We start from the raw sequence: 25,988 nt of genomic DNA, 5'->3' as shown, positions 1-25,988 counted from the left end.
GCAGAACACAAACTGCTGATGTGATGATGCATCAGCAGCAGGAAAAAAAAAGGAATTAGTGTTGAACTCGGTTATGACTTACGACTGTAGAAAAGAGCCGTGATGATTGGTCGATGCATTAATCGATTAGTCAATCAACAGAGAAATTCACTTGTCAGTCATTTTGATTATCGAGCAGTCGTTTCAAGATCAGTAACACACAGTTGCACAATATACAGACCAGTGACTAGTCTATGCCAAAGTGTTAGTATAGAGGAAAATGATCTGTGAGGGGACCATTGATGTTTTATTTTAACTTACTGTGTTTTTTACAAATTGGCAAATCTCCCACAAACTCAGCGTCTGTATGAGTGGTTGTCCTGGGCTGTGGTTGGTGAGCAGGAAGGCAAGAATGAAGGAAAAGAGAGCCACCGATTTTATCATCGCACTGTTAAAGGCATTGACCACCTACACTCTACCTTTAGCTGTTTGAAAGGTCTAACTGAGATCACAGTGACTCATCTCTTCCACCAGCAACAAGAATCCACACATTGTGATATCCCATTCATCCCATTTCCATTAATGCAGATATCCACCAGAAGGAAGCACTGGTGGTGTTTTCCTTCTGATCTGATGTGTTTTGTTTGAAGACGATTGAAGGTTGCTGGAATGTGGATTTCACATACATATGTAAATCTGGATGCTCGTAGACTTTTGTGAGAAGTCATGGCCACAAGAAATAAGAATTATTTGACATCAAAAAACATAACAAACTTAACTACATATAATTTGGTGAACAAAAAGCTATTTTAGTCCCAGTAACACAATGCTTACTCTGTTAGTATCCATTTGTTTTTGCTGTACTTTTGTATTTGTGTACGTGTTAATTTATTTGATCATCCCACCCACACCCTGACACCTGACGCTCCAGCCCACACACACTCAGCAGGGCCAGACAACCTTGGAGCCGCGCTGTGTTTATCCTTCACACCGGCCTGGTGGAGTTAGAGCTGTTTGAACAGCAGATTCTCCTCAGCGTCCTTCCAGTATTCATGGATTCAGGACTCCCTCATTTATTCACAGATGATGAATGCAAATGAGGAGAATCTTTATGTAACTGCCCTACTGTATAATGTATAGAGGGAATGTAGCTCTGCGCGGCAAGCGCTCGCTGAGAGCTTCTCAAATTAGTGCATTCGCACAGAAGATTCATATCTCTCACTCTCAGTCGACTGTACATTCCTCCCCTTCTCCCTCTCACTTATCTTTTCCTCTTTTCATCTACTGTATACTTCTGCTAATGTGAATCATGTGATGTCATGTTGATGTCCATAGGGAGAGTCCATCCAACATGTTCAAAGCAGCGTTACCTCTGGAGGCTATGCACAGTATATTATCAATTCTCTGTGTTTTGTTCAAAAACAGATGTCAGTGTGATTTGGGACAATAAATAAGTGATTAATTATGTGTAGATCTAAAGGATTTATTAGCACTGTCAGGTAGGGGCATTTGTGTGAGCCTCTCTCCTGAATCTTCTCAGCAGACTCAGCCTAACCCAACAATACCATGTTTACACCCGAAGCACAACCTGCTGATGTTTCTCCACCCTCAACCCCGGTCCTCCTCCTTCTCTCCTGCAGGGGAAGGAGCTTTTATCCCAGAAGGTCCCGGTGTGGCAGCAGGCGTGTGCCGAGCCCAACAAACTGCCAGATCGTGCCATGTTTCTGGCCCAGCAGATGAGCGGTGCAGCAGGCACCATGGCTCCCGGTGCTCATCATCCAGGCATGCCCATGTCAGAGCCCATCCCTGGTGCTAAACCCCTGCCAGTACCTCCAGAGCTGGCAGCCCTCAGGGCCAGTGGGGGTATGGGACAGCAGGTTTGTTTCTCTACTGCTCTAAAATCATCCTTGAGTGTACGTGAGACCTGTGCATTTTGCACTATTTATAGTCATTTATGTCGTAACAGCGTTTATAGAAACAGCAGTTGTATATGAATCATGTGGCTCATGTCTGTGGACTTTGTGTGTCCCCTAGGCCTGGGTTTAGGCTAATCTACCCCCAAACAGCTCTCAAGAAAGGGAGACCAAGTGAAGCCAAAATGTCCTCAGTTAATAATTCTACCACTTTTCAAAATTTCAAACCAGCCTTCACAAAGATAGACGCACAAACGCACCCACATACAAACACATGTAAGTGTAGTCTAATGAGACTCTCAATGAGGACCTGGAGCGTGTCAAGGGGAGTTGCCCCCGGATGTGGCTGCTGCCGGGAGCACTCAACACATCCTCAGAAAACACTGGTGAATGCAAATGAAATCGTTACTGAACCGTGATAATTGGCTTGTTGCACAGAAGAGGCAAGAAGCAGACCTTAAATTCCTCACGTCCTCTGGCTCTTTTATATCCTGCCCCTTCTCCTCCTCCTGTAGGCCTCGTTACTCAAAAAAAAAAAAAAAAAAAGCCAAAAAAACAACTTGACGATTCACATGAAAGAGTGCCTCGGTTTGGCCTGAGCTAATTAAAAACCGTGGGGCAGATTCAGTGGTGTGTTATGTTCCCAGATTAAACACACTTTGAAATTCTTTGCAGTCTCCCAGTAGTCAGTCCATATGTTTATCTCTAAACTAACATACACAAATTTTCATTAATCAGCACTTCCTGACCCAGATCCACTCTCCACCTTCTTCATTATTAATGAAGATGTTATGTAACAGCTTTGGGTGATGTAAAAAGAGAAAGTCTTTGTGTTCTAATTGGCCGAATGCACAATTTCTTCATCTTCACAGAGGCTGATGGGAGGTGTGGAAGGAGGGATGCCGGTGATGAACGGCACAGCCGGCGCCCACGGGGGAGAAGACTACCAGCAGTGGATGGAGGGCAAGGTGGCCCAGGGCAAGGCCTCACCCCAGACCCAGCGGCACGGAGGGGAGGTCTATTCCAACACCCTGCCTGTACGCAAGGCTGCCCCAGCCAAGAGCAAGACCACACTGAGTGAGGACACACACTGTGGACTAATGTCCAACTGTGCTCTGAATTCAACCTCTCTATCCAGGGGATTTCATGGAGCATACATCCTGGCAACATCAATTACATTTTTGATCAGAGCAAATGTACTGTATTAGTTTGTGTGTTTACTGAAAAGTATTATTGCATCTTGAAGATAACATCCACTGAAAGAGCTAATATAATGCATCTACCTGGGTGTTACACACAGGCCGGGCAGTTTTAATAAGAAACAGGCCACAGCAAGTGGGAATAGAAGGAGATATGATATTAAAAATGAGGAATAGAGAACATGAGTAAAAATAGATGTAGGACAGAAACAAGTTTCATAAAGAATGAGAGTAATTTAACATTTCTGGAGAAAACGGTTGTTGCTAGCTAATGCCTGACTGTTAGGAGAGCAACACGTGTGCATGAGTGACGTTAACTGGTTTGTAGCAGAAACTGAAGTATGTGGTGTTTCTACCAGCGGAGACCCGTACACTGCCCCGGTCCAGCTCCATGGCTGCAGGGCTGGAGAGAAATGGCAGAACTCGTGTCCAGGCCATCTTCTCCCATGCTGCCGGCGACAACAGTACCCTGCTCAGCTTTTCAGAGGGCGATGTAATAACCCTGCTGGTCCCTGAGGCCCGCGATGGATGGCACTATGGAGAGAATGAGAAGACCAGGATGTGAGTGCAGCTCCAAAAAAAGAACTTCTGATTTGCCTTGTCTGATTATTATTGCTATTATTGATTATTAGTGTTTGCCTGATTGTCTTAACACTTAGCATGGCTTAAAGAATACTCAACACATTTCAGTTGCATCTAGTGGAAAGTAAGAGCATTGCCAAAGGAACCAGTGATTAATTCTTGGTGCAGATGCCACGACTATTAATGTAGAAAGAACTTTAAGTAGATGTAAAGTAATAGGTCCACCTGTCCAACATAAAAAAAATCAAATTTCTTTGACAGATTTCATTAAATCTCCATATTTGGTAAGTTTTGAATTAATCCAAAAAAGTTATTAATTTTCTTTTTTTTTGTTGCTAATATCTGGTGCCACCTTTTCCAGGCGTGGCTGGTTTCCCTTCTCTTACACGAGGGTGATCTCTGACAGTGAAGGCGACTCCATGAGGCAACTTCGAGTACACAAGTAGGTATTTAGCAGCATGGGAGATTTTATTGTATTTTTTCTAAACATAGGGTATGACTTTATGAAACACAAACCAATCAAGTGTTGTGAAATTAAACTGATATTTGTTTTGTAAGTTCTCTTGTGTTTGTTTGTTGAGGTTTTTTTTTTTTTTTTAATTTAGGGTGAATACTGACCTCTGATTAGATTTTGATTAAACCTAATTATGTCCAACTTCTTAAACTACATTGTGGGTTAAAGTACAAGTGCTTGTGGGTTGTAAAGCCTTCCAAAGAAAACTGAGTGAAATAATCAATCATGAAAATATTTTCAAAACCAGAAATCCATTGATGGCTCCCCTGCAGATCTCCACCATAAACATCCACAAACGTACACATGTGTTCCTGATTGGGCCCCAGGGGGAACTGCGATGCGGGGCAACGTGTTTACTGTTACTCATTTTCTGTGCACCTGTGTTTCCAGCCTCCACCACGGGAAAAGCAGCAGCACGGGCAACCTTCTAGAGAGAGAAGACATGGCTCTCCCCGTCCCTGATTACGCCATGCAATCCCGTATGGCAGCTCAGAGTGCTGCTGCGCTGCATGGCAGACAACAACGCCCCTACAGTGTTGCGGTGCCAGGCTTCTCACAGGTGGGGGGTCCTGCAAAACAACCATATAAACACACACACACATACACACACTGGCATCTACCTACAGAAGTTCACACATGACACATGAGCTGAGTCGTCGCGCGAAACCTGGCAGAGATCTGTGCTTGTCTGTCTGAGAAAGTTTGGAAGTAGCTTTTTTTTTTTTCCCCCCTATGTGCTGCTGACCTGAGGTACAGTACAGGAATAGCTTTGCTTTGACAGGCTGTCTCTTATGTTACCAGTACGCAGAGAACACTCCGCTACATTAGCTTATGTAAACGCAGAAATCAGTTCTACTTCGCTTCACACGTTCCTGTTTATGGAGGGTGGAGTGTAAGATGTGGCAAAGCTCAGCCTGAAGAAGTCTACATCTGTGCTTGGCTGCCTCTGTCTCTGAAGGAAGTGCTTCTGACAGGCATCAGTTGATAGGAGAGAGAGAGAGGGTTCACCCAGGTGACTGAAATAAAGAGGAGGGAGAGAGAAGGCAGCGGCGGTGGTGAGGGAGGAGTGTTAATTTTTCTGAAAAGAGAAATCATAAGACTTATACAACACTAAACCCTTCTCCATCAGCCCAGCTTCCCTCCTACATTTCACCTGGAACATTACACGTAGGCGATGCTTAATTGCGCAGCATGTCACATAACAACTTAAACAATTCTGCCTCACAGCATTTAAGGGTGGAAACATCTCTGCTGACATTTAAGGAGAGCTGGGTATTATTACATGCGCACGAGAGTGTCTGAAATGCTTCCGTCACCCAGTAGCTAGCGCCGCGATGATGCGGAGGTCACAAGACTTTTAAACATTTGGTTAACAATGGGCTTAACTTGACTGATACGTTAAATGTTTGATAGATGAAGTTACTGTGGATTCAAACGTAATTTAGGAATAGTTTCACATCCAGAAATAACCATTTCAGTACTGTGTTAGCATACCATGACATTTAAATACATTACAAATCTCTAAAATGATACTTGCTGGGCAAACCACACGTTCAAAAAGAGAGAACTGCTGTATATATTGGGATGGAAGAGTTCCCTCACTGGAACATTGAGTTATTTTATATTTCGCTGTCTTTCATTAAATGACATACTTTTAATATTATGTTAACTTTATCAGTTTTGACATTCAGCCAAGCCTTGTTTGGAAAACTGTTAAGGCTTGTACCTGAATTGTTGAAGTATCTCTATATCGTGTCTCTCTGCTTCCATCTGCTGGCTGCTGTGGTTATTGCAATGTCCGCTGACCTCTAAAAGTATTTATTATGTTGGTTCCGAATAATTTATGTGTTTAATTCTCTCCTCTCTTTTTTTTTTTTTTTTTGTCTTTACAGCAAGGGGTTGAAGAGTACGAGCCCCGCTTCCCCACAAGGTAAGAACCACTTAACTTGTTGCAGTTAATGTTTTTTATATTGTATTTAGACCATAATCAGGTTCAAATCAGTTCCAGTTCAGTCAGTTCATATCATATGAAAATCCAAATATGTAGACAAATGGGATGATGTGCAAATGCAACTGGAAGTGTTAGTGGGTGGTGGGAGGCCAGAGAGGGATCGTGTCCTTTCGGGTGCTGGGATCTTCCACACACCGTTCTGGGTGAAACCCCTTTGCTGGGAGAATGAATTGACTGAACTTTACCATGTTGTCGCAACTGAAGACAGAGAATTGAGGGATTGGGACGTTTTTGGGTCCAGACCTGCAAACACACAAACAGCAGGACACGCCACATTTTTGTTTTATGTTGTTTTGTGTTCTTTTCTTTGTGTTCTTTTGTGTTTCCATTCTTCTGTTTGCACTTGTTTGATAAGATACCGTAAGTGATAATATAATAGTGGTAACCCAGGTAGGCAGGCTCTGTGTTTGGTCAGCTGTGTATGGTAAGTGGTCCATTTCAACATTGGAAATAATTGTTCCTTTTAAAAATAGATTCTATGTTTAAGGCATGTTAATGATTAATTTGGTTTATATGTTAAGCTTAAGTTGATTTAAGTCTTGTTCCTTAATGTCACAACACTCATGCTTTGACCTCCCAGCTCCTCTCCATGCCCCCCATGCACCATGCAGCTCCTTTAGTGCTTCCACCTGCTAACTGCACCCACCCACCCAATCCCTAATAAGCTCACCCTGCCTCAGCCCCTTCTTAAAACCACCCCTTACACAGCAGGAAGTTCAGTTCGCGCTCAGCTCAGCTCAGCTCAGCTCAGCTCAGCTCAGCTCAGCTCAGCTCAGCGTAGGGTTTTCAGTGGGGTTTATTTCTCATGAGGGTAGACGTGGTTTCTGCCTCTCCTTGTGTCCTGGTTGTGTTTGCTGCTGTTTCTCCTGAGCCAGCCCACCTGGAAGCCTCTCCCTCTCTTTGTCCGCAGTTCCACAGAGGGCAAATTGATTTCGACAGTGTGAGGACAGACAGACAAACAGGCACAGACTCAGCCAGACGATGCGATAAGACAGGCACCTTGCTGGCCCTCAACCCCCCTCCCTCATCCTTACCCCCCCCACCCCATCCTGCCTCCCTACCTCCTGCTTACGGCAATAAACTCTCTCCCAAGTCGATCAATACAAGGAAGAGGCTTGGGTCTATATCTTTGCCCCCCCCCCCCCAACCCCCCACCCAATCCTGCCTTGTGCTGTCTAACTGGCCGGTAGCCACACCGGTCCACTGGTGAAGCCTCGGTGCACAGCCACGCCAAGCCAAACCAGAACAAAAACGGACTCTGTGCCATCCGAATATTCAAAATCAATGCGATGGACATTTTCTCTGAAGAAAATGTATCTTTTGCTTGTCTTTCATGCATGTACATTTATTTTATACATCACCGGGGATCATCGTTCCCCACCAAAGGAACCTGATTTTCATAAATGTCAGTGCTCTCCATCAGAATGGCAATGTAAAGGATATGTAAATCAGGGTGTAAAATTGAAGTTGTTGATCCCAAAGAGGATTTTTCATAATGTAAAAACAACATTACAATCAATACTTTTACTGGGTCTTTCAGTATTTAACGATAATTTTACCTTTTCATGCTGTGAGGTTTTGTATTCCTCTGAGATAAGAGGCGATGTATCACGAGTAGTGAACAGCTAATGTAAATGTTTTAACGTATGGAACGGAGAAGATGTGATGGGAATGTTTACTGTACATAAATGTGCCATACAGAAGTGCTTGTCATACAGTATCTATGATCAGTTCATAAACAGACGCACCTTATAAAAGTAACAGTCTATATTTCTGACTTTCTGTGAACAAACTTGCTGTAACGTTTTCAGTATCAGCCTTCAAACTTGTTCTCCAACATCTTTATGGAGGGACACTGTGCTCAGACACACAAACCCGGGTGTTTGGGGTCCTTTGACTATCTATCGTGGTGTGTGAATATCATGCCAAGGCTGAATGGGGTCAACTAACCCTCATCCCCAACAGACATATAAGGCACTTAGTTGGTTTAGTGCTGAAACTATTAGTTCCCTGGTCAGTTGACTGAAGGTTGTGATAACTGGTTACATTTTTAAGTATTTGCCAGACAAATGCAAAAGCTGCTTTTTTCTGTTTTATATTGTTATAAATTGAATTGTCTGTCAGTCAGACAAAAAAAAAAAAATTCAAATATGCGACGTCACTTTGGCATTTGGACATATTTTTTGACAGACTAAAGAAGTAATTGGTTAGGTTAACTGTCGTTCATGCATGAAAGAAAAGACAACTGGTACTGCTGTTTGGCTCGGTGGACATGATTTCGAAACGTTGCTTTTCATTCGCAAACGTTTGAACTGTTTTCTGTATTTTGACATGTTGTAGTGCCTCTCACTGTGGGTTAAATGACTAACATGAATAATATATTTTTACGACAAGATAAGACTTAGAATTATGGTCAATAACAGATATGCTGATGAACTTCTGGATCCAGAGGATCAAATGAGGCATCGGCAGAATAACAATACATGATACAGGGTAACTGGTGTCATTTATCGAGTGTACAAAGTTATGGCACAGCCTCTTGCAGCCTTGAAGGGGAGAGGAGTTAATTTGATGTTGAAACCTCATTCAGCCTTCTTGTCCTGTGGTCTCTGCAATTAAAGACGTGATTTTAAAACCTCAGTGAGTAAAAAAAAAAACATCATGTTTTGAAGATAACAGAAGTGTTTGTCTGATTCTCTCTGTGCTTAATAAAGAAGCTGGTCTGCTTGTCTGTATGTCGGTCCAGTTAGTGCCTGTCTATACTAACCACCGTCCCTCTGTTGACATCTGATGTCCACCAACTAGCTCACTAAGAACTGGGCTCTCTGATATTATCATCTTCTAAATCTTATGCATTTGAAAATCTCATCCAAGTACTGTCTCTACCAAAGAGAGGAGGTAAAAATTTAAACTGTGCACCTCTCCCATGCCTCCTACTCTGCAAAAAAATGTCTGTCTTTACCAAATACTTGATCACTCTCTCTCAGAAAAATATTTTAAGACTTCCCAAACAGGAGACGAGTCAGGATGGACTTTTTGCATCGTAGAAATGTTGTCCTTGCTGCAGTCTCTTTGCTCTCTTCTCCCTCTCCTCTCCGTTTGTCTGTGACCTAACACTTGTCTTCCCCCTCAGCTTTGCCAACCCTCCTTTTTTTTTTCCATCTCTGTTTTGATGAATTTAGAGACAAAAGTCGAGTGCAAACGACTGGAAGCTGCCAGTGTTTCTTCTTTCTCCACTAAATTAAGTCCAAGGTATGACTGCCATCGCTGCAGAGATAGCACACCAATCACCTGTGGCCAAACAACTCCTGCATCAACTGATATGCTTTTATTTTTAGGAGTTTTGTTGTGGATGAAAAAAGATATTGTAATCTAAATATTGTACAGAGAATTTATGGATATGCATGCTTTGGGGGCACCAGAAGATGTTAAATTGATGACCTCAAATGTAAGGTGAATTTCTAAGGCTAAAGTATAAAAATAAATTTATTCAGCTGGACATTTTTGTTGTTTCGGTTGGTTTATTATTTTCATCCTGAGAGACAATTAGAAAGAATTCAGCCTTTGAATTTTTCTTTTTTGTTTGTTTAGTGTAATTTACAGCTGTTTGGTTAAAAAGCAGCACTTCATGAAGCTCTGAACTCTGAACTGTGGCGACATAAAATGCTTCTCTTAGACATTAGTCACCACGTCGTAACAGCAAAATGAGCCTTCCTCTCTCACAGCTAACAAAATGGAGATCATCCTCTTGCTTTAACACATTAACCAACAGCTCCTCTTGCACATTCGGTGTCGCTTCTCATGTCGACATTTCTGGAACTGCGACCGTTTCCATCATAACCTCCCACCAGCCTTGTTGCATGTACAGTGTGCGTGAGTGTGTGTGCGTGTGTGTGTGTGTGCGTGCGTGCAGTGCACAGTTGTATTTACACTGCATCCTACCTGCCCTGACCTGCCAATGCCATTCACCCACTGGCCTGCTCCTCCTGCTGCTCGCAAAGGTACCTTTTACAACTCAACTGTGTGTATTTGTGCATCCTAATCACAGCGCATTCATTTTATAGTGTCACTGTCTGTTTGGTTTTGGTTTTGTTCACTGTGTTGTGGTTTATATGCCTGTCTGCTTGCCTGCCTGTGTTATGTTGGTTTCCCGTGGTCTGATATGAATATATGTGGGTCATAATGTACACGTCACTGTAACACACAGCAATGAGTCTGTAGAAACTTGGAGTGTTTGTGTTTTGTGGATGTATTCATGTAACATTTTAATTTCATTAAATTATTACAGTCATTTTAGATACATACATAGAGTTACCATAAACAAGTAAGACCGTCATTCAGTTTGACTGGAAGCCTCTATAAGCATTTTGTAATCATGCATCATTATGGGTGGTGAAGGAAATATTTAGATCATTCATAAAACTGATATTAATATTATTAAAGTAAAATTATATTGAAGTAATTGAACATATTAACTTCTGATCTCTGGTCACCAGGTTGCATCACTATGCAACATCCTGCTTCAGAAAGCAAACGCAAGGCTTCCAGTCATCTCAGTCATGGTCTTATTTATTTGCACCATATATCCTCCTGTGCCCCTTTAACACTGATGACAGCTTGTGTCAGTAGTAGTTAAATATGCATACTGCGTAATGTAAGACCACATAAGAACATATTCTATAATAATTCTGCATTATGTTATGTATTATATCAGAAAATGTCACTTGGTATTTGAGAAGATCCTGAATGTTGACACCTAGGGACTGTCTCTGCCTTTCAGTACAGGGCCTGATTACGCCCGCTTTTGAGTGACCAAAACCTATAGTAAGTGACTGCCCTTTTGTCTTGAGGGGTCTTAATGCAACTACTTCCTGTTTCCTCCCTCCCCATTTTCTGCTTCATTGTCACATCAGCTTTGGGTGTCATGGTGTGGCTTTGGTTATTTCCCTGTGTTTTGTTTGTGACTGCATACTGTCATCATCAGCTGACTATGGAGCATGATACTTGTGCATTCCATGAAATGTGATGCATCATGCTTTCCTTCGCCTCTTTTTTGCATGACACATCACACTGTTATTTATTCGCTTTTTTTTTTTTTTTTTCCCAATTTCACTGTTGCTGGGGAAAAAAAAAACGTGTCATCTTGTGCTCGTTGACCTTCTCTGACATGATTGCATTTCAAGCATGATTTTGCTTTTATTTAATTATAATTTTATTCACCACATAATACAAAGCAAGCAAAACGTTTTGACAGTACTCTCTGTTTGCTTTTCCCAGCAATGATCCACCTGACGAGCCAGCCGTGGAGGCCCCGGCCAAACCCCCCCTCTCTGACGATGAAAACTGAAGCGGAGGACGATCAGCTTGATGAAGCTCACTATGACTCCTTGGAGAAGGCCTCGCCTCCTCCAGGGGACAACTGAGGTCTCCCTCAGTCTGAACCAGCTGTAGGCAGATCACTGGTGCACAACTGGCACCTCCGCCCCTCAGCTGCGAAGCTCTGATTCAACCACATTATTACATAGCGCGAGTAAATAATAAGAATCAAACATGACCAGCAAATGAAACCACAATTCACATTTACAGTAATCTCTGTATTAGTTGAGAGATAATGTAAATAAAAGCTAGAACTGAATTGTGCTTGATCTTCTAGCATGGAAAGCACATTGAAAGACAGAACAATACAAAAATCAGGCCTTTGATTGTTTAGCTATACTCACATTCCTGGGTAATAGTGATGGACAGCAGTGAAGGTGTTGATGCACAAAGAGCATGTGGTGTGAAATAAGAAGGACAGGTGATTCGGTGCAGCAGTAGATAAAACTGATTTGATTTCATTTGATTTGAAAAGAATAGATGTTCACCTGAGTGGCTCACATAGATTCTTGGTTCATTTTCAAAGCCTGAATTATTGCCTCTTACATTGTGTCACTACCCAAAGACTGATGACTGGCTCCATCTCCTGTACACTCACAGGGTCCATAGCTGCCTGAGAGGTCGCCTGAGGAAGTCTTTGTGCTTTTAATCTACAGCTTTCCTGTCCCTGCCGTGTCAGCAAAAGGGCTTTAACGTCGGTAAGCTAGACATCTTAACAGGTCTTTCACCTTTTAGCCTCACCTCTTAATACTGCCTTCTTAAAGGGCAAGCGTACAGTTGTCAAAAAAAGAAAAAAAAAAACTGCAGGAAAACAGAGAAGTTTATTTGTCGAAACCAAGGTGGATAATCTAAAGTGCGAGCCAGACGTTTTGGCAAGACGATGGGAGAAAAAAAAAATGTGCTGAAACACACAACAGAAAATAGACTAGCCAGAAAAATCAACAGTATCTGTGGAATAAATTTGTGCTGAGTGATGGCATCAAAACTGATAAGCACACTACTCATAGTACTGTATCCTCAAATAATTGGTATACTCACAAGAAATCTTATATTCTGTAATATTAGTTATAAGCAGCACTGCAGGTGTTTGTACCTACAGTAATAATGTACCGTTGATTCATTTTTGATTAATATGTTGTTAGTGAACAAACAGTTTGTAACATCTTCTTAAAGCAAGATTTTCAACAGAAATATTCAACAATACAATCAACTGGAGAAAGATTTCGTGATTGCATATTGTCTTCTATTATGTTTAAAATAACTATGGACTGTGAATGAGAGAGACACAGTCAGGGTTACACTAATACAGGCTGTTATTGGTTAGACTGATATTGACTTTTCTTTTCTTTGTTGGAAAATAGCCTGGTGTCTAAGCGTGTTTCGTTAGGTTTGATCTATTTGTTTTGACGTCGTCTCTGAGATTTCTGCCTCCATCCCAATGACAATTAAGGTACATGGAACTTGCTCACAGAGTTACAGATATTTAATGCTGTGTGAGCATAAAGATTTCAGAAATTTCAAAACCATGTCTTTGCAGAGACTGTGCCAGTTATTTTGGATAATGGACACACCGGTCAACATGGACACACTGACAGCAGTTTTCACAGCAACCACTATACCAATCTAATGGAAAAAAAAAAAAGTCTATTAAAACTGTTGTCAGTGAGGTCTGTGGATTAAAGTCCTTAAAATGTTATTTTTATGCTTTGAGCAAGTGAAATTCCATTTGCATTAACTGATAAGGACTCAACTAACCTGGACAACTGTCTACTAACTACTGAGAAAGTCTAGGTGAACCTCATTTTTAATTCCCCCCCATCAATCTGATCTGTATTATTAAACATATTGGTTTGTTCAGTGTAACTCTATGATAATATTATATCATATAATATTAAGACAAGGAAATTTTTAAAATATAATCCTTATTATTTGAAAATTTAAAAGAAAAATCTGAAAGTCTGACATATTAGTTACATACAGTGTCGACAATGTTACAAAACTTGCATTGCAGACAACACAGTGTCATGCTTTCAGTGAAATGTGCCCTAGTTTAAATTCATTGTTAAATTGAAAGACAAGTCACCTCATAATAATTAGTTTCTACTCGTATATAGTTGGTGCTCACGTTGGAATAACTGCACTTTAAATCTTGTGTGGAGGCAGAGGAAACCTGCACTGGCCTCATATGGGCTGAAAAGTTCAAGTCTGTTAACACCGTTCCAACCACACCCAACTGTGACGTAATATTGCAGTGAAATACTGTTGTGTAGCAGTGGTGTTTTCTACCTGGGCTGTCGTGCTAACTAGTGGTGGCATATGCTTTTTTTACACTCTGTGCAGCTGAGATGTAGTGTGGTGGTGTTGAGTGTGGTCAGAGCTTTAAAAGACTGATATTTTTTAACCTCAGGGGCTTGTGCAGCTGTTTCTTTCTCTCATAATCAAGTGTGGATATTCTTAAAAATATCCAGTATAAATCCAGATATATTTGTATCTAAACTAATAAAGCCTATATTGGTATAACTGTACATGATGTATAAGGACTAATATGATACAAGTGTAATGACGACAGTCAAAACTGTATCATTATGTGATACGATGGCAAACACAGTGTCTGTTTTTCAATTTAATTTTGAGAATAAAGAATCAAGTATTTACCCACACTGTGCTGTATATGTATTGTATATATTGCAATGCTGGGATCACATTACAAAACATTTTTATCTTCAAAAGTGGTCACTTTGTCAGGTCAGCCAATCGTGCCACAGACCAAATCACTGTTCAACAGACTGTATAAACTTTTATTTACGATACTACTGTTTTGTTGATGTCCAATGCATCTCCATCACAGATTTTTTTAATGTTATTTTAGTTTTTTAATGGGTTTTTGGTTAAATGCCTGTGATGAGGTCTGCGGTCAAAAGAAGGTTTGCTTTCTGTGTTCATTTTTAAACAGCGGTTTAGTTTCTGCGAGGTTCATCTGGGACTTGAACCCAGGACCAGACCAATGAGCCAGTTGTTATTATTTACGTCTGTATCTCTCTGTGCAGTCAAGGTCTGTGATTGAATCCTTCGCCGCTCACTCCTGCCTGTCCTGAACTGGACAGTAGAGGGAGTAGTGGGTAAATTAAAAGCCAGAATCACAGATCAGTGTCATGACTTAGCGTAGTAGTTTAGTTTCACCCCTTCAGTTGATCAGATAGGACAAGCTAAGCTAAACTGATTCTAACTATAGAAGAAGAAGAAGAAAGCCTTTGTCATTGTATTGAAATATAACTCTAATGTGATGTACAAATCAAAACAAACACCAAGGACCTATATACTGATTTTTATTATTTGTCACATTTTAACTTCTGTTTGAATTTAGATTACACTGTCTGTAAAACTGAGTTGATACCAAGTTAAAAAAAAAAACTGTTAGACAGCGAATGCAGCAGAACTGCACTTTTCTCTCACACCTGGAGTTTTATCTGAATAATATCGGGAGTTTGTCTTTTGACCGGTTCAAGTTTTACTGTCCATGACATCCGATGGTGTTTTCCAGATGGGGACAGAGAGAGCGATGCTGTGGGTTTTCCTGGGGCAGCCAGTGCATGCTGAGGTCTTTCTCTGTGATTTTGAAATCCATGTAGGAACCTTTGAAGCAGGTGACAGTCACTGACAGTCAAGTTGCTACAGCATACTGTGATGCATCCTCTCTGGATGTTTCAACAGTGCAGCTATGGAACTTGTCAGGACTGTTTAGACCACATCTACTGCACACTGCTATTATCACATACACTTTTTACCCTTAACTTTCTGGACACTCACACTGTATTCTTAATTCAAATATCAAATTATACAATAATATAATAAACATAATTCTAAGACCCAATTCACATATTCAAGATTCAATCTAATCATCATTATGCATCATACAATTGTCTGTATGCTACTCACAAAAAATTATGTTTTTTTTTTAAGCTTAAAATTAATTAATTAATAATTGAGTCATAAAAATAAAAGTATTTTCATGGTGGAATGTAGAAGTAATCTCAAGGCCTGAAGAGAGAAACTGCTCTCTAGTTTTTTGGTAGAGCAGTGGATACCTGTGTGTTGGTTGTCACCTCACTGATTTCACTGATGCTCAGTGGATGCTTACTAATGATGTCCTGAGCAGTTTGCATCACTTGCTGCAGAGCTGTCCTGTGCTGTGTACATCCCATGCTAGTTTGTCATGTTTCCTGTTAGGATGCTTTCTGTTGCTCCTCTGTAACAGTTTAGTCCTCTTCAGTTTCCTTCTTTACCAGAGTGGAGAGGTGTGATAACCATGACAGACTTTCTGTGATGTTGATTCCCAGTACCCTAACCCTGTTCACCTGCTCCCTACTGATAGACAGTGGTGTGTATCTATCATATTAGATTTAATGGGACTGGCTTCCATTTGATTGTATTAGTTTCAGCTGTATTAGATTGTTCACTTTTATCACACAAGTTTCCTGCTCACTTCTCTATACACTAGATCATATGACATGAGATTAGATCAGACTAGGTTAGATTAAATGTATTTCTATTGTATTTGTTCAGACAATGCACACTACAAATATTTTCCATGCTTATCAATTTTCTCTGTTTTACACAAAACACACCTTTTTTTTTTAATGTATCCCGCCACCACCCCCCCTCATCGGAGGACAAATAACTTTATTGTAAATGACTATTATTATATTCTATACATTTAATAGCTATATTAGCCTTTTCTTAACTACTTTAACTCTTGGTTTAAACTAGCTTTTTCATAATTTGTTCTGTTTTTGTTTTGGTCTTGTTTTTTTCTTTTGTTTTCTGTTCTGCACTGCTATATGAATTAAACCAGCCAGGCTGCATGTTATTTTAAGTATGCTTCTCTCCTGTACGTTTCTCATTACTTTTTTTAAATGTAGGATTAATTTTAACCCACCTCCACCCCCCCTCATCGGAGGACAAATAACTTTATTGTAAATGACTATTATTATATATATATTAATAACTATATTAGCCTTTTTTTAATCCTCTTTTCTTCTTCTAACTTCTACTTTAACCTCTGGTTTAGACTTAAGTTTAAAATTTGTTTGTGTTTTGGTCTTAATTATTTTTTCTCTCTCCTCTCTTTTGTTTTCTGTTCTTTCATTGTTAAACACTTCATGATGTTTGCTTCTGAACACTGCTATAGAAATAACACTAGCCAGTCTACATGTGAATGGTCCATGTGGAGCCTTACTTCAGTTATCTGAATTCATTTTTTAAATTTAAACTTGGTCTTTTTTGTTTTCTGTCTCTTCTCTCTTCTGTTCTTTTATTGTTATTATAGGCTGCATGTTAATGGTCCATGTGGAACCTTACTTAAGATATTTGATTTTTTATTTTTATTTTTTTAATTTTAACCCGCCACCACCCCCCCTCGTAGGAGGACAAATAACTTTATTCTGTATTATAATTTCTACTGTTTTCTTAATACATGAATCCTACTTTGAAATTATCAGCTAGTTAAACCTGAAGAATTACATTAAGTGATTAGTTTTTCTTAAGTTAGATTGTATAACATTATTTTAGACTTTTAATTTAAATATTAGGTAAATATCAAATAACAACTAATAAAGACTATATTGATTACACTGCTATTGGCTGCTTACTTCTAATACTGTTAATAATAATACATTGGATTCAATCAAATAACATTGTTTGGTTAAGTTGGATTATATTGAAGTGTGTTCTCTAACATTACTGCTATTGTCTAACCTTCTTCTTTTGTTCTGACCTGTAAACACGATCTTATTTTTCTAATGTATGTCTATATAAAGTCTAATTTGCAATTTAAAGAACAGCCATGTTCAGGTCACCATACCCCTCGAAGAATCCCAGCACTATCCGTAGGAAGAGGCCATCTTTCTTCTCATCCTCTTCCTCTGCCTCCTCCTGATCCCTCCTCTCTCTCCGCTTCTCCCTCTTGCGCTCGATCCTCTCCTCCATCTTCTGTTGTTTCTTCAGCAGCTTCTTCCTCTTGCCCTGTTGCCTCCATGTCCGGATCTCCTTCACCTCGGGGGTGTCGTCTGAAAGAAACAGAAAATCAAAGTGTCGACATTAGAAACGTGTGAATCTGACATCTTAATAAAAACAAAGTGACCACTGGACTACATGAAGCAACACATATGTGTATGAAATACACTGTAACAATATATAAGCTGACTTTCTTACCACCAGCATCAATGGCCGCCTCCTTCTTGTGGGTCTTTGAGATGGCCTTGATGACTTGGTCCCTCTGGTGCTCCAGGTACCGGATCTTCAGGTTTGAAACGAGGCCTCGCCTTGGATGAGCTGCAGCTGCTGTCTCCTCCTCCTGTTTGTCTTCCTCAGTCTCCTCCTGCCTCTCCCTCTCCTGTCTCTCCCTCTCCTCCCTCTCCTCCCTCTCCTGCCTCTCTCTCTCTCCTCCCTCTCCCTCTCCTCCTGCTCCTGCCTCTCCCTCTCCTCCCTCTCCTGCCTCTCTCTCTCCTCCCTCTCCCTCTCCTCCCTCTCCTCCTGCTCCTGCCTCTCCCTCTCCTCCTCTCCTGCCTCTCCCTCTCCTGCCTCTCTCTCTCCTCCCTCTTTCTTTCCTCCCTCCTCCTCCTCCTCCTCTTCTCTATCCTCTCCTGCCTCTCTCTCTCCTCCCTCTCCCTCTCCTCCTGCTCCTGCCTCTCCCCTCTCCTCCTGCTCCTGCCTCTCTCTCTCCTGTCTCTTTCTTTCCTCCCTCCTCCTCCTCCTCCTCTCCATCCTCTCCTGCCTCTCCCTCTCCTCCCTCTCCTCCTGCTCCTGCCTCTCCCTCTCCTCCCTCTCCCTCTCCTCCTGCTCCTGCCTCTCTCTCTCCTGTCTCTTTCTTTCCTCCCTCCTCCTCCTCCTCCTCTCCATCCTCTCCTGCCTCTCCCTCTCCTCCCTCTCCTCCTGCTCCTGCCTCTCCCTCTCCTCCTGCTCCTCCCTCTCCCTCTCCTCCTGCCTCTTTCTTTCCTCCCTCCTCCTCCTCCTCCTCTCCATCCTCTCCTGCCTCTCCCTCTCCTCCTGCTCCTGCCTCTCTCTTTCCTCCCCCCTCCTCCACTTCTCCATCCTCTCCTCCCTCTCTCTCTCTCTCTCTCCTCCTGCTCCTACCTCTCTCCTTTCTCCCCCTCCTCCTCTTCTCTACCCTCTCCTGTCTTTCAACTTACCGCTGCTCCTCTCTCTCTCTCTCTCTCCTCTTGCTCCTGTCTTTCTCTCTCTCCTTTTCAGTCCTCCTTTTTCAATCCTCCTCAGTCTTCTGCTCTCCTCGTTGTTTTTCTCTCTCTGTCCACTTGTGTTGTTTTTGCTCTGCTGCTTGTTTTGTTCTCACTTGTCAGTATTCTGAAAGATAAAGGAGTAATATTGCTTTAAAATAATTGAACCCAGGCACAGAGAGAACATGCGGCTACACCCGGGGCTGGTCTGTGTAGCCGGTCCCATGGTCCAAGGTTCCATGTTCGAACCTTGGACCATGGGACCGTGCTGTGCTCAAAAGATGCACATTCCGGACAAATAATTAAAAAATGCAATCAATTAGCCATCATTCCTTAGATTTAAAAATAAATCGACACCAAACAAATGTATTCAGAAACAGACAAGAATGGTAGATTGACGCTTAATTACTTTTCGTTATTAGTTGCAGTTCAATTAAAAGATTAAAAGACCTTCGAAACTACACATTAACCAAAAACTCAAAAAACCAAGTGCCCCCCAGTTTGCCCAACGAGAACCTCCGCTCACCCTGCATCAAGCTAGCCAACAGCTACCGAGCTAACCGGAGGGTCTTCAGTAAACACAGCTACAGTTAATATCAAGCCTCCTTACAAGCGTTACTTAAAAAACGGTTATTAACATCACTGTGGTGTTTCAATGGCACATAGTGGTGAGTTGCTCAACACTGTAAACTAAAATTTATGTAGAGAAAATAATAAGGAAATAAAAATATTTATGACAATGTATTTTTCCAATGAAAATGGTTAGCTAAGACGCTAATGCTAATACTAGCACACAAAGCTAATTTTAATTTTTTAAAGTTAAACAAGCACAGAACGGAGTTTAGAATGACAGTTGACTTACCTCCAAAGATCTTGGTGAAAGGGCCGGTCCGGAGCTGTGGGACTGTATTTATACTGCACCAACATTCTAGAATGCAGTTGTTATGAGTGACCAGCAGCTGTTTTTTAAGTAGGCTATTTTATTTTATTTATTTTATTTTATTTTATTTTCCTAATGCCGAGTATGATACGTTTTGTTTTTAGATATGATTCGTATGTACTAGTCAATATTATCTTTATTTTTTTAATGTTGTGAGCAGACACCATGAGCAATGTATAATTTTAATATCATTACTTTATTATTGATTTTTTTTTTTTTTTTTTTAACTTTTTGGTTATATACTCCTGCATGTTTGTGCACTTGTGTTAAGAAAAAAAAAAAGAAACAATAAATACAAATTGTGAGTAGCCTTTAATATAGCTTAGAAATATAGGGATTTGAATGGCGACCAGTGTTTTTATACCTTAAAACATGACCAGAGAAATCATAAAATCTAAAAACAATGACTTATTTGTAATATGTAGGTCATAACGAACTTACTATCATTACTATCTCTCTCATTTTTTTTTTTTTTATCAAGTGTAAGTTTGTATTATATCTTTAAATGGTGGAAATGGGCTTTCATAGACGTGAGAAAATAATTAGAACAATTTTTAAACTTGATTTTTGCATTAGAAGCAGTGACAGGACCCAGCAGCATGCCCAGTGCAATGACTGCTGTCAGTGACACACAAGGCACAGGTGAGCTGTTGTCTACAGTGTGTACAAAAATGGACAGGTTCAAATTAGTCCCAGTATCACCAGTACTTATAACTGAACTTATGCATGTCAAATTTGAAATTTGATTTTTGATAAATATAGTATGAATAACAAGGTTGTAGAGAATAGTGCACTCATTACATCTGCAAGACTGACAGAAATGCAAAAATATATCTACAAAAAAGGAAAATGCTTGAGTTCAAAACATTTTTATTTAAAAACAAGACCAGTTAGGCTTCAGGCTGTTCCTCTTCTTTGTTACTACCTCTCCAGCTTTGGAGAAGACCCTTTCACCTTTCACCCTTGAGTACCCCCGTATTTTAATGGTCTTCTCCTCTGGAGAGGTAGGGCTCAGCCAAATAACGCTGGACCTCCACTGTCACTTCAGCCATTGTATTTTGAACTCTATGAGTTGCACCTGTCCAATATATATATATATATATAATATATATATATATATATATATATGACTTATCATCGTGTATATATATGCTAATACCTATATATCTAGTGATCTAATATTGATATATATATATACATGTGTTATTTTGATGGTCATTTAACAATAGACCAGACTCATCATATGTACGTGTATTGTATATTGATACTTGATTGTATTTCTGTGCAAGGTCAGAGATGAAGGAGTACCTGCCCTCACAGGAGAGACCGTGGGACATGTCGCCCATATGCGTATGACGTAATGTAGCGTCATTTGGGGAGTCACGTGAGTTTTGGCATGGTGAAGCAGGCATGGACGCAGCTTGCCGCCATACTTCTGCTTTCAAAGAGTCGAGCCATCTGCTTACAGCATGACATCGCTACTTTTTTGTGAACACGTGTGACTGGAGGCTGAACACACCTGCAGCTCGAAGGTAAGGCAAACAGCTAGCGGCTAGCGTTAGCATTACCTTGTAACCATGTCATTTAATGTCATTTCCAGTCGTTTATATCGCGTGGGTAAGAGTGTGTTTGTGTTTCTGTGACTGAGGCGTCCTTGACATGAGTTGTTGTTTTTGTCATTTTAACTTCGTTTATGGTGGTTTATCACATCGTTGTCACTGGTTTGTGGCTATTTGTGGTCTTTTATGATTATTATTAATTGTGCGTCTCTGCCTGGCTGAGAAGAAAAGCGGAAGTGAACCTGTAGGGGGAACGCAGGTAGTGACTGTGGTTCAAGTCGGGGAAATGAGGCAGGTGCACACCTCATTCCACGCTGGCGTGCAGGAACAATCGGTAGGCCTTAGCGTGTTGTCTTTTATGTTGTTAAAGTTGAATGAGAGTCACATAATTATTGTTCTTTACAGACCTGTTTCTTCTGCGGGGTGGGAAGGGAACTGGGATGAGACCGTAGGGGGGAAATATGAACGATTTTGATAAATTGCATTACTCTTTTACTGTTAGCTTGTGACGGGTGTAACATTAGCATTAGTGACGAGCATTAGCACTACCTTTATCTTTTAATGATGCTTTTGAGGCTTTCCCTTTTTGATGTAGTTTTTATTTACGTGGGTTAAAGTGTGTCTGTTTCTGCTACTGCCATGAATTGTGAAGGGTGGTAACTGTTAAGTAGTCAGTTTGTCAGTTTACAACTCCGCTTGCATCTCTTTACCATTACATTTTACTGCGTCTTTATAATGTGCTCCATTGTCAATCAGTTTATGGCAGATGATCATGTCGATGTGATCATTTTGTGCCTGTATGTGGTCGTAATGCATCGTTTTGTGTCTCTGGCTGGCTGTTTTACACCTACTTATGGTCCGCTTCTTTGTGGTTGTTTTGCATGGTATTGCGTCTCTGTAGTTTAGTGTCTATCCCTGGCCATTTCACGTTTCTTTGTGGCCATTTTGTTTCAGTGCGGCAGTTAAGCATCTCATTCTGATCATTTTGCGACTCAGTTTCTTGACCCTTTGTGTGTATAGCTTTGTGGTAGTAATCTGTCCATAGACATCCATTAATTTGGTTGTGGTGACTTGAGACTTTACTGAGCTCAGTTAAATACAAGCTTGAAAACTACATTTTAACTCTGTGCTCCTCCACAAGTTTTAAACGTCAAGAGCAGGTCACAATGTATGAGCTGAGATTACTGTTAGAAATCATTATAAAAACTATTTTAAAAATGGCTTTTCTCTCTGAGATCAGTCAAGTCATATTCTACTAACATTATTAATTTATTACCTCAAAACTCAAAGTGTGATTGTCAAGGTTCTAGTGTTTAGTTTACAGTGTTATATTCTGTAGGATTTTTTTAAAAAAGCGTTGTACTTGTGTTTTCCAGGTTCACTGGTTCGGCTGTGGCAGCCTGGACAGAAACACCAGCTCTCACCTTACAAACCAAACAGGTATGTTTCCTAAAAATTTACCCAGTCTGAAAAAAAAAATGTGTTGAATGAGCAGAATTATTAACATTAGTAACAAGAGTCAAGATTCAAGAATTCTTTGTCATTGTGCATACACATTACGAAATTTTGTGTGGTAGCTTTCAGCTTCAAAAAGACAGACACAATACTTGTTTAAATCCTTAGTATTCAATGAGTTAATATGAATATAACTGATTAATTGTGTCCATAAATTGTCAGAAAATAGTACTAGTCATAATAATTTAAAAAACTCAAAATAGTTGTCAGTTAATTTTCTGCATATGGACTGAAGTATTAAAAATACCACAAGTTAAAACCCTGCTTTCAAAAATGAACTTTATTGAAAGTTTTTATTATGCAGTTCACAGTAATATACATGATTCCTCCAGTGATTAGGTGACAGACCATTAATATAGACATTTAAGGTTTAAGATAAGCATTTAGTTACTTTTTCTCAAATATTTAGTGTTGTTGGTTCTTGAAGATGTGATTTCTTGTCGTATGTGGCAGTAAACAGCCCATTTTCTGAGACACTCCTCTTCGTTGGTAGAATGTTCTGGTTCGGCTGTAATGTTGAATTCTTGTGTGTTTTGGGGTTAAACTGTTGATGAGGAATAGGTAATAGTGTATTGATCATTTTCCTTTATATGCTTCTCTTTATTTCCTCCAGGTGTCACCACGTCATCCACAATCACAGAGAGTCTTCGTACAGTGAAGTTCTTTGAGGCGACGGACAGAGGCTTCCAGGTAATTCACACACTTTACATAAGCTGTCCAACACCGAGCACTGACATTCAATTATGTATCTTCAGTAACTGATCTCAAGTCTGAATCAGTTTGATTTGTCACAAAACGACTTTACTCATTATTAAGTTATTTACATTGTTCATGAATGTAAAGTTCATAGAAAATGAAGAATTGTGAAAACACTTAACCAACATCTACCATCTATAATGTAGTCATGGGCACATTTTCCACAGACTAATATGTATTTAGTAAACACCTGTGGGAACATGCACTGTTTACAGCAGTTAGATGATGGAGGTCTTTTATTGAATTAACAGCATTCTTGCCTTTTCTTTTCTTTCCTCTTCCTCAGGTCTTCAGCTGCTGTTGTCCCCTCCTCCTGCAGAGACAAAGAAGAACACGTTAATCACAGAGACGGATCAGTAAATCCATTTTTCCTTTCCTAAATTGACTTAATTCATTGTTGATACCTAATTACAGTGATTTAAACTACACTTTTTACAACACATTCAGTATCACATTTTAGTGTATATTTGTAATTATTAGTCACAGTAATGACTAGAAATAGTTCTGAAACTCTATAAAATAATAACCTACTGTTATTACAGAGTTATCTCTCAAATTTCCAGAGATAGATGAGCATGAACCATGTATTAAATACAGGAAAACAATTTAAACTGTTACCAATATGTTATCTAATAAGAAATTATTGAGCTAGGTTAATAAGTTATTTTACTAAAAAATTTTACTTTATTATTTTTCATGTTTTTTTGGACTGTCTAATGCCTTACTATACTATGACTTTTATTCACATTTTTGACACCTTACTATACAGTGACATTCGCCTGCACCTCTACACAGTATTTGTGGGTTAAGGTCGATTTTGTGTTTGTCATTTCATTTTGATATTTTGCTATTTGAAATTATTTATCAGCACTCCAATCTAATCTATTACTGTGTACAAAGTCCTGTTTATACTGTTCATGTTGTTTTATATCTTGCCTTGTTTATATTATGCCTTTTTATATTTTTGCTGCTACAACACTGAATTTCCCCTCTGTGGGACTAATAAAGGATGATCTTGTTCTTACTCAAATAAATACTTCTGAACACTGAATATTTTTAACCAGAGGTTATGGTTGGGGTACAGCTTTTAGTCTTACTATACTATGACATTTTTTGATGACTTCCTACACTATGACCTTTTTATACAGTTGACATTTTTATGCCTATTAATACATTTTTCTGAATACTGAAAATAAACAGTTTAATGTCAGTGCTGTGTGTTGGACAGTTTCTGTAAAGCTGTTTGTGAATTACCTGGAAGGCCTGTCGTCCTGGTGTCAAAGAACTTCTTCATTGTACAAAGACTCTGCGAACTGTGGACAATGTCGTGGACGAAGTGGTGACACCTGGAGGAAATCAAAGAGAAACATACAAAGGAAAATGATCAATACTGTGCTACCTATTTCTCATCAACAGTTTAACCATGAAAACACAGATAAATACTCAACATTACAGCTTAACCACAACATTTAACTGTTTCAGAATATGAAATATGAACAGCTGACTGTCATCACCTCCTGAAAAACCAACAACAAATATTTTGGAAAAAGTAAAATGATTATTAATTGTGTCTGTAAACTAATAACTAAAGCAATCGCGAATGTTACTGTGAACTGCACAACAATAATAAACACTACCACTTTAGTACATTTTTGAACCCTGACCAACAGTTAAAATTTAACACCTTTATCAACAACTCACTCTAACATTTTATTTGTAGGATTGATATGGTTTTGTGCGGTGTGGTCTAGTGTGTCTAGCACATACACAAGATTAAAAATTTATGATCATGTACAATCAAACTGAAGTTACATTATTTTTCAATCCCATTTTGACTGATCCTTAACGGTAACAGTAACATTTGATATTTTTATGCCTTACTATGACATGACATTTTACTTCTATTTTGGATTACTATTACTTCCGCATCACTTTTATATTACAGATTATTTTTACTGTTACCTGTGATATTAGATTACTTTTATCATTACATATTACAAATGACTTCTAAATTTACACATAACAGAATACTTCGACTATTACATCTTACTTCTAATATTGCTAATTACTTGTATTACTACAGATCACTTTTACATTATTTTTATATAGCAGATTACTTCTATTATTACACTTTTTTGATATTCTGAATACTGAACATAAACAATTTAATGTTAGTGCTCTGTGTTGGACAGTTGATGTAAAGTTGTCTGTGAATTACCTGAAGGCCTGTGTCCTGGCCTCAAAGAACTTCACTTGTGTGAAGACACACTGCGTGTCATGGACAATGTCTCCCTCATCCTCAACAATGTCTCCGTGACCATGGACGATGTCTTGGCAATCGTGGATGATGTCGTGGATGAGGTGACACCTGGAGGAAATCAAGGAGAAACATACAAAGGAGAGAAATCAATA

At 39.7% G+C, this 25,988-nt stretch overlaps 1 protein-coding gene across 6 annotated transcripts in view; it reads left to right on the top strand.

Annotated features, from left to right (window-relative positions):
* Positions 1-14,234, top strand: part of baiap2b (BAR/IMD domain containing adaptor protein 2b) — a 65,574-nt gene extending 51,340 nt beyond the window's left edge. For 2 of the 6 annotated variants that reach the window (XM_018666625.2, XM_018666618.2), the window contains 7 exons: positions 1,620-1,856; positions 2,765-2,969; positions 3,451-3,652; positions 4,035-4,115; positions 4,578-4,746; positions 6,080-6,117; positions 11,476-14,234. In XM_018666625.2, the coding sequence (XP_018522141.1) occupies positions 1,620-1,856; positions 2,765-2,969; positions 3,451-3,652; positions 4,035-4,115; positions 4,578-4,746; positions 6,080-6,117; positions 11,476-11,545 (1,002 nt within the window). In that variant the 3' untranslated portion in view covers positions 11,546-14,234. Of the gene's footprint in view, positions 1-1,619; positions 1,857-2,764; positions 2,970-3,450; positions 3,653-4,034; positions 4,116-4,577; positions 4,747-6,079; positions 6,118-7,108; positions 9,698-10,978; positions 11,023-11,475 lie in introns of those variants that run through there. The other 4 variants (XR_007809169.1, XM_051066177.1, XM_051066175.1 and 1 more) reach the window with 4 other exon arrangements.
* Positions 14,235-25,988: the final 11,754 nt, after the last annotated feature.

The sequence above is a fragment of the Lates calcarifer genome, linkage group LG23 (assembly GCF_001640805.2).
Source record: "Lates calcarifer isolate ASB-BC8 linkage group LG23, TLL_Latcal_v3, whole genome shotgun sequence".
Classification (NCBI taxonomy): Eukaryota; Metazoa; Chordata; class Actinopteri; family Centropomidae; genus Lates; species Lates calcarifer.
The sequence above is the reverse complement of the archived record's forward strand: the minus strand, read 5'-3'. Positions and strand labels throughout refer to the sequence as shown.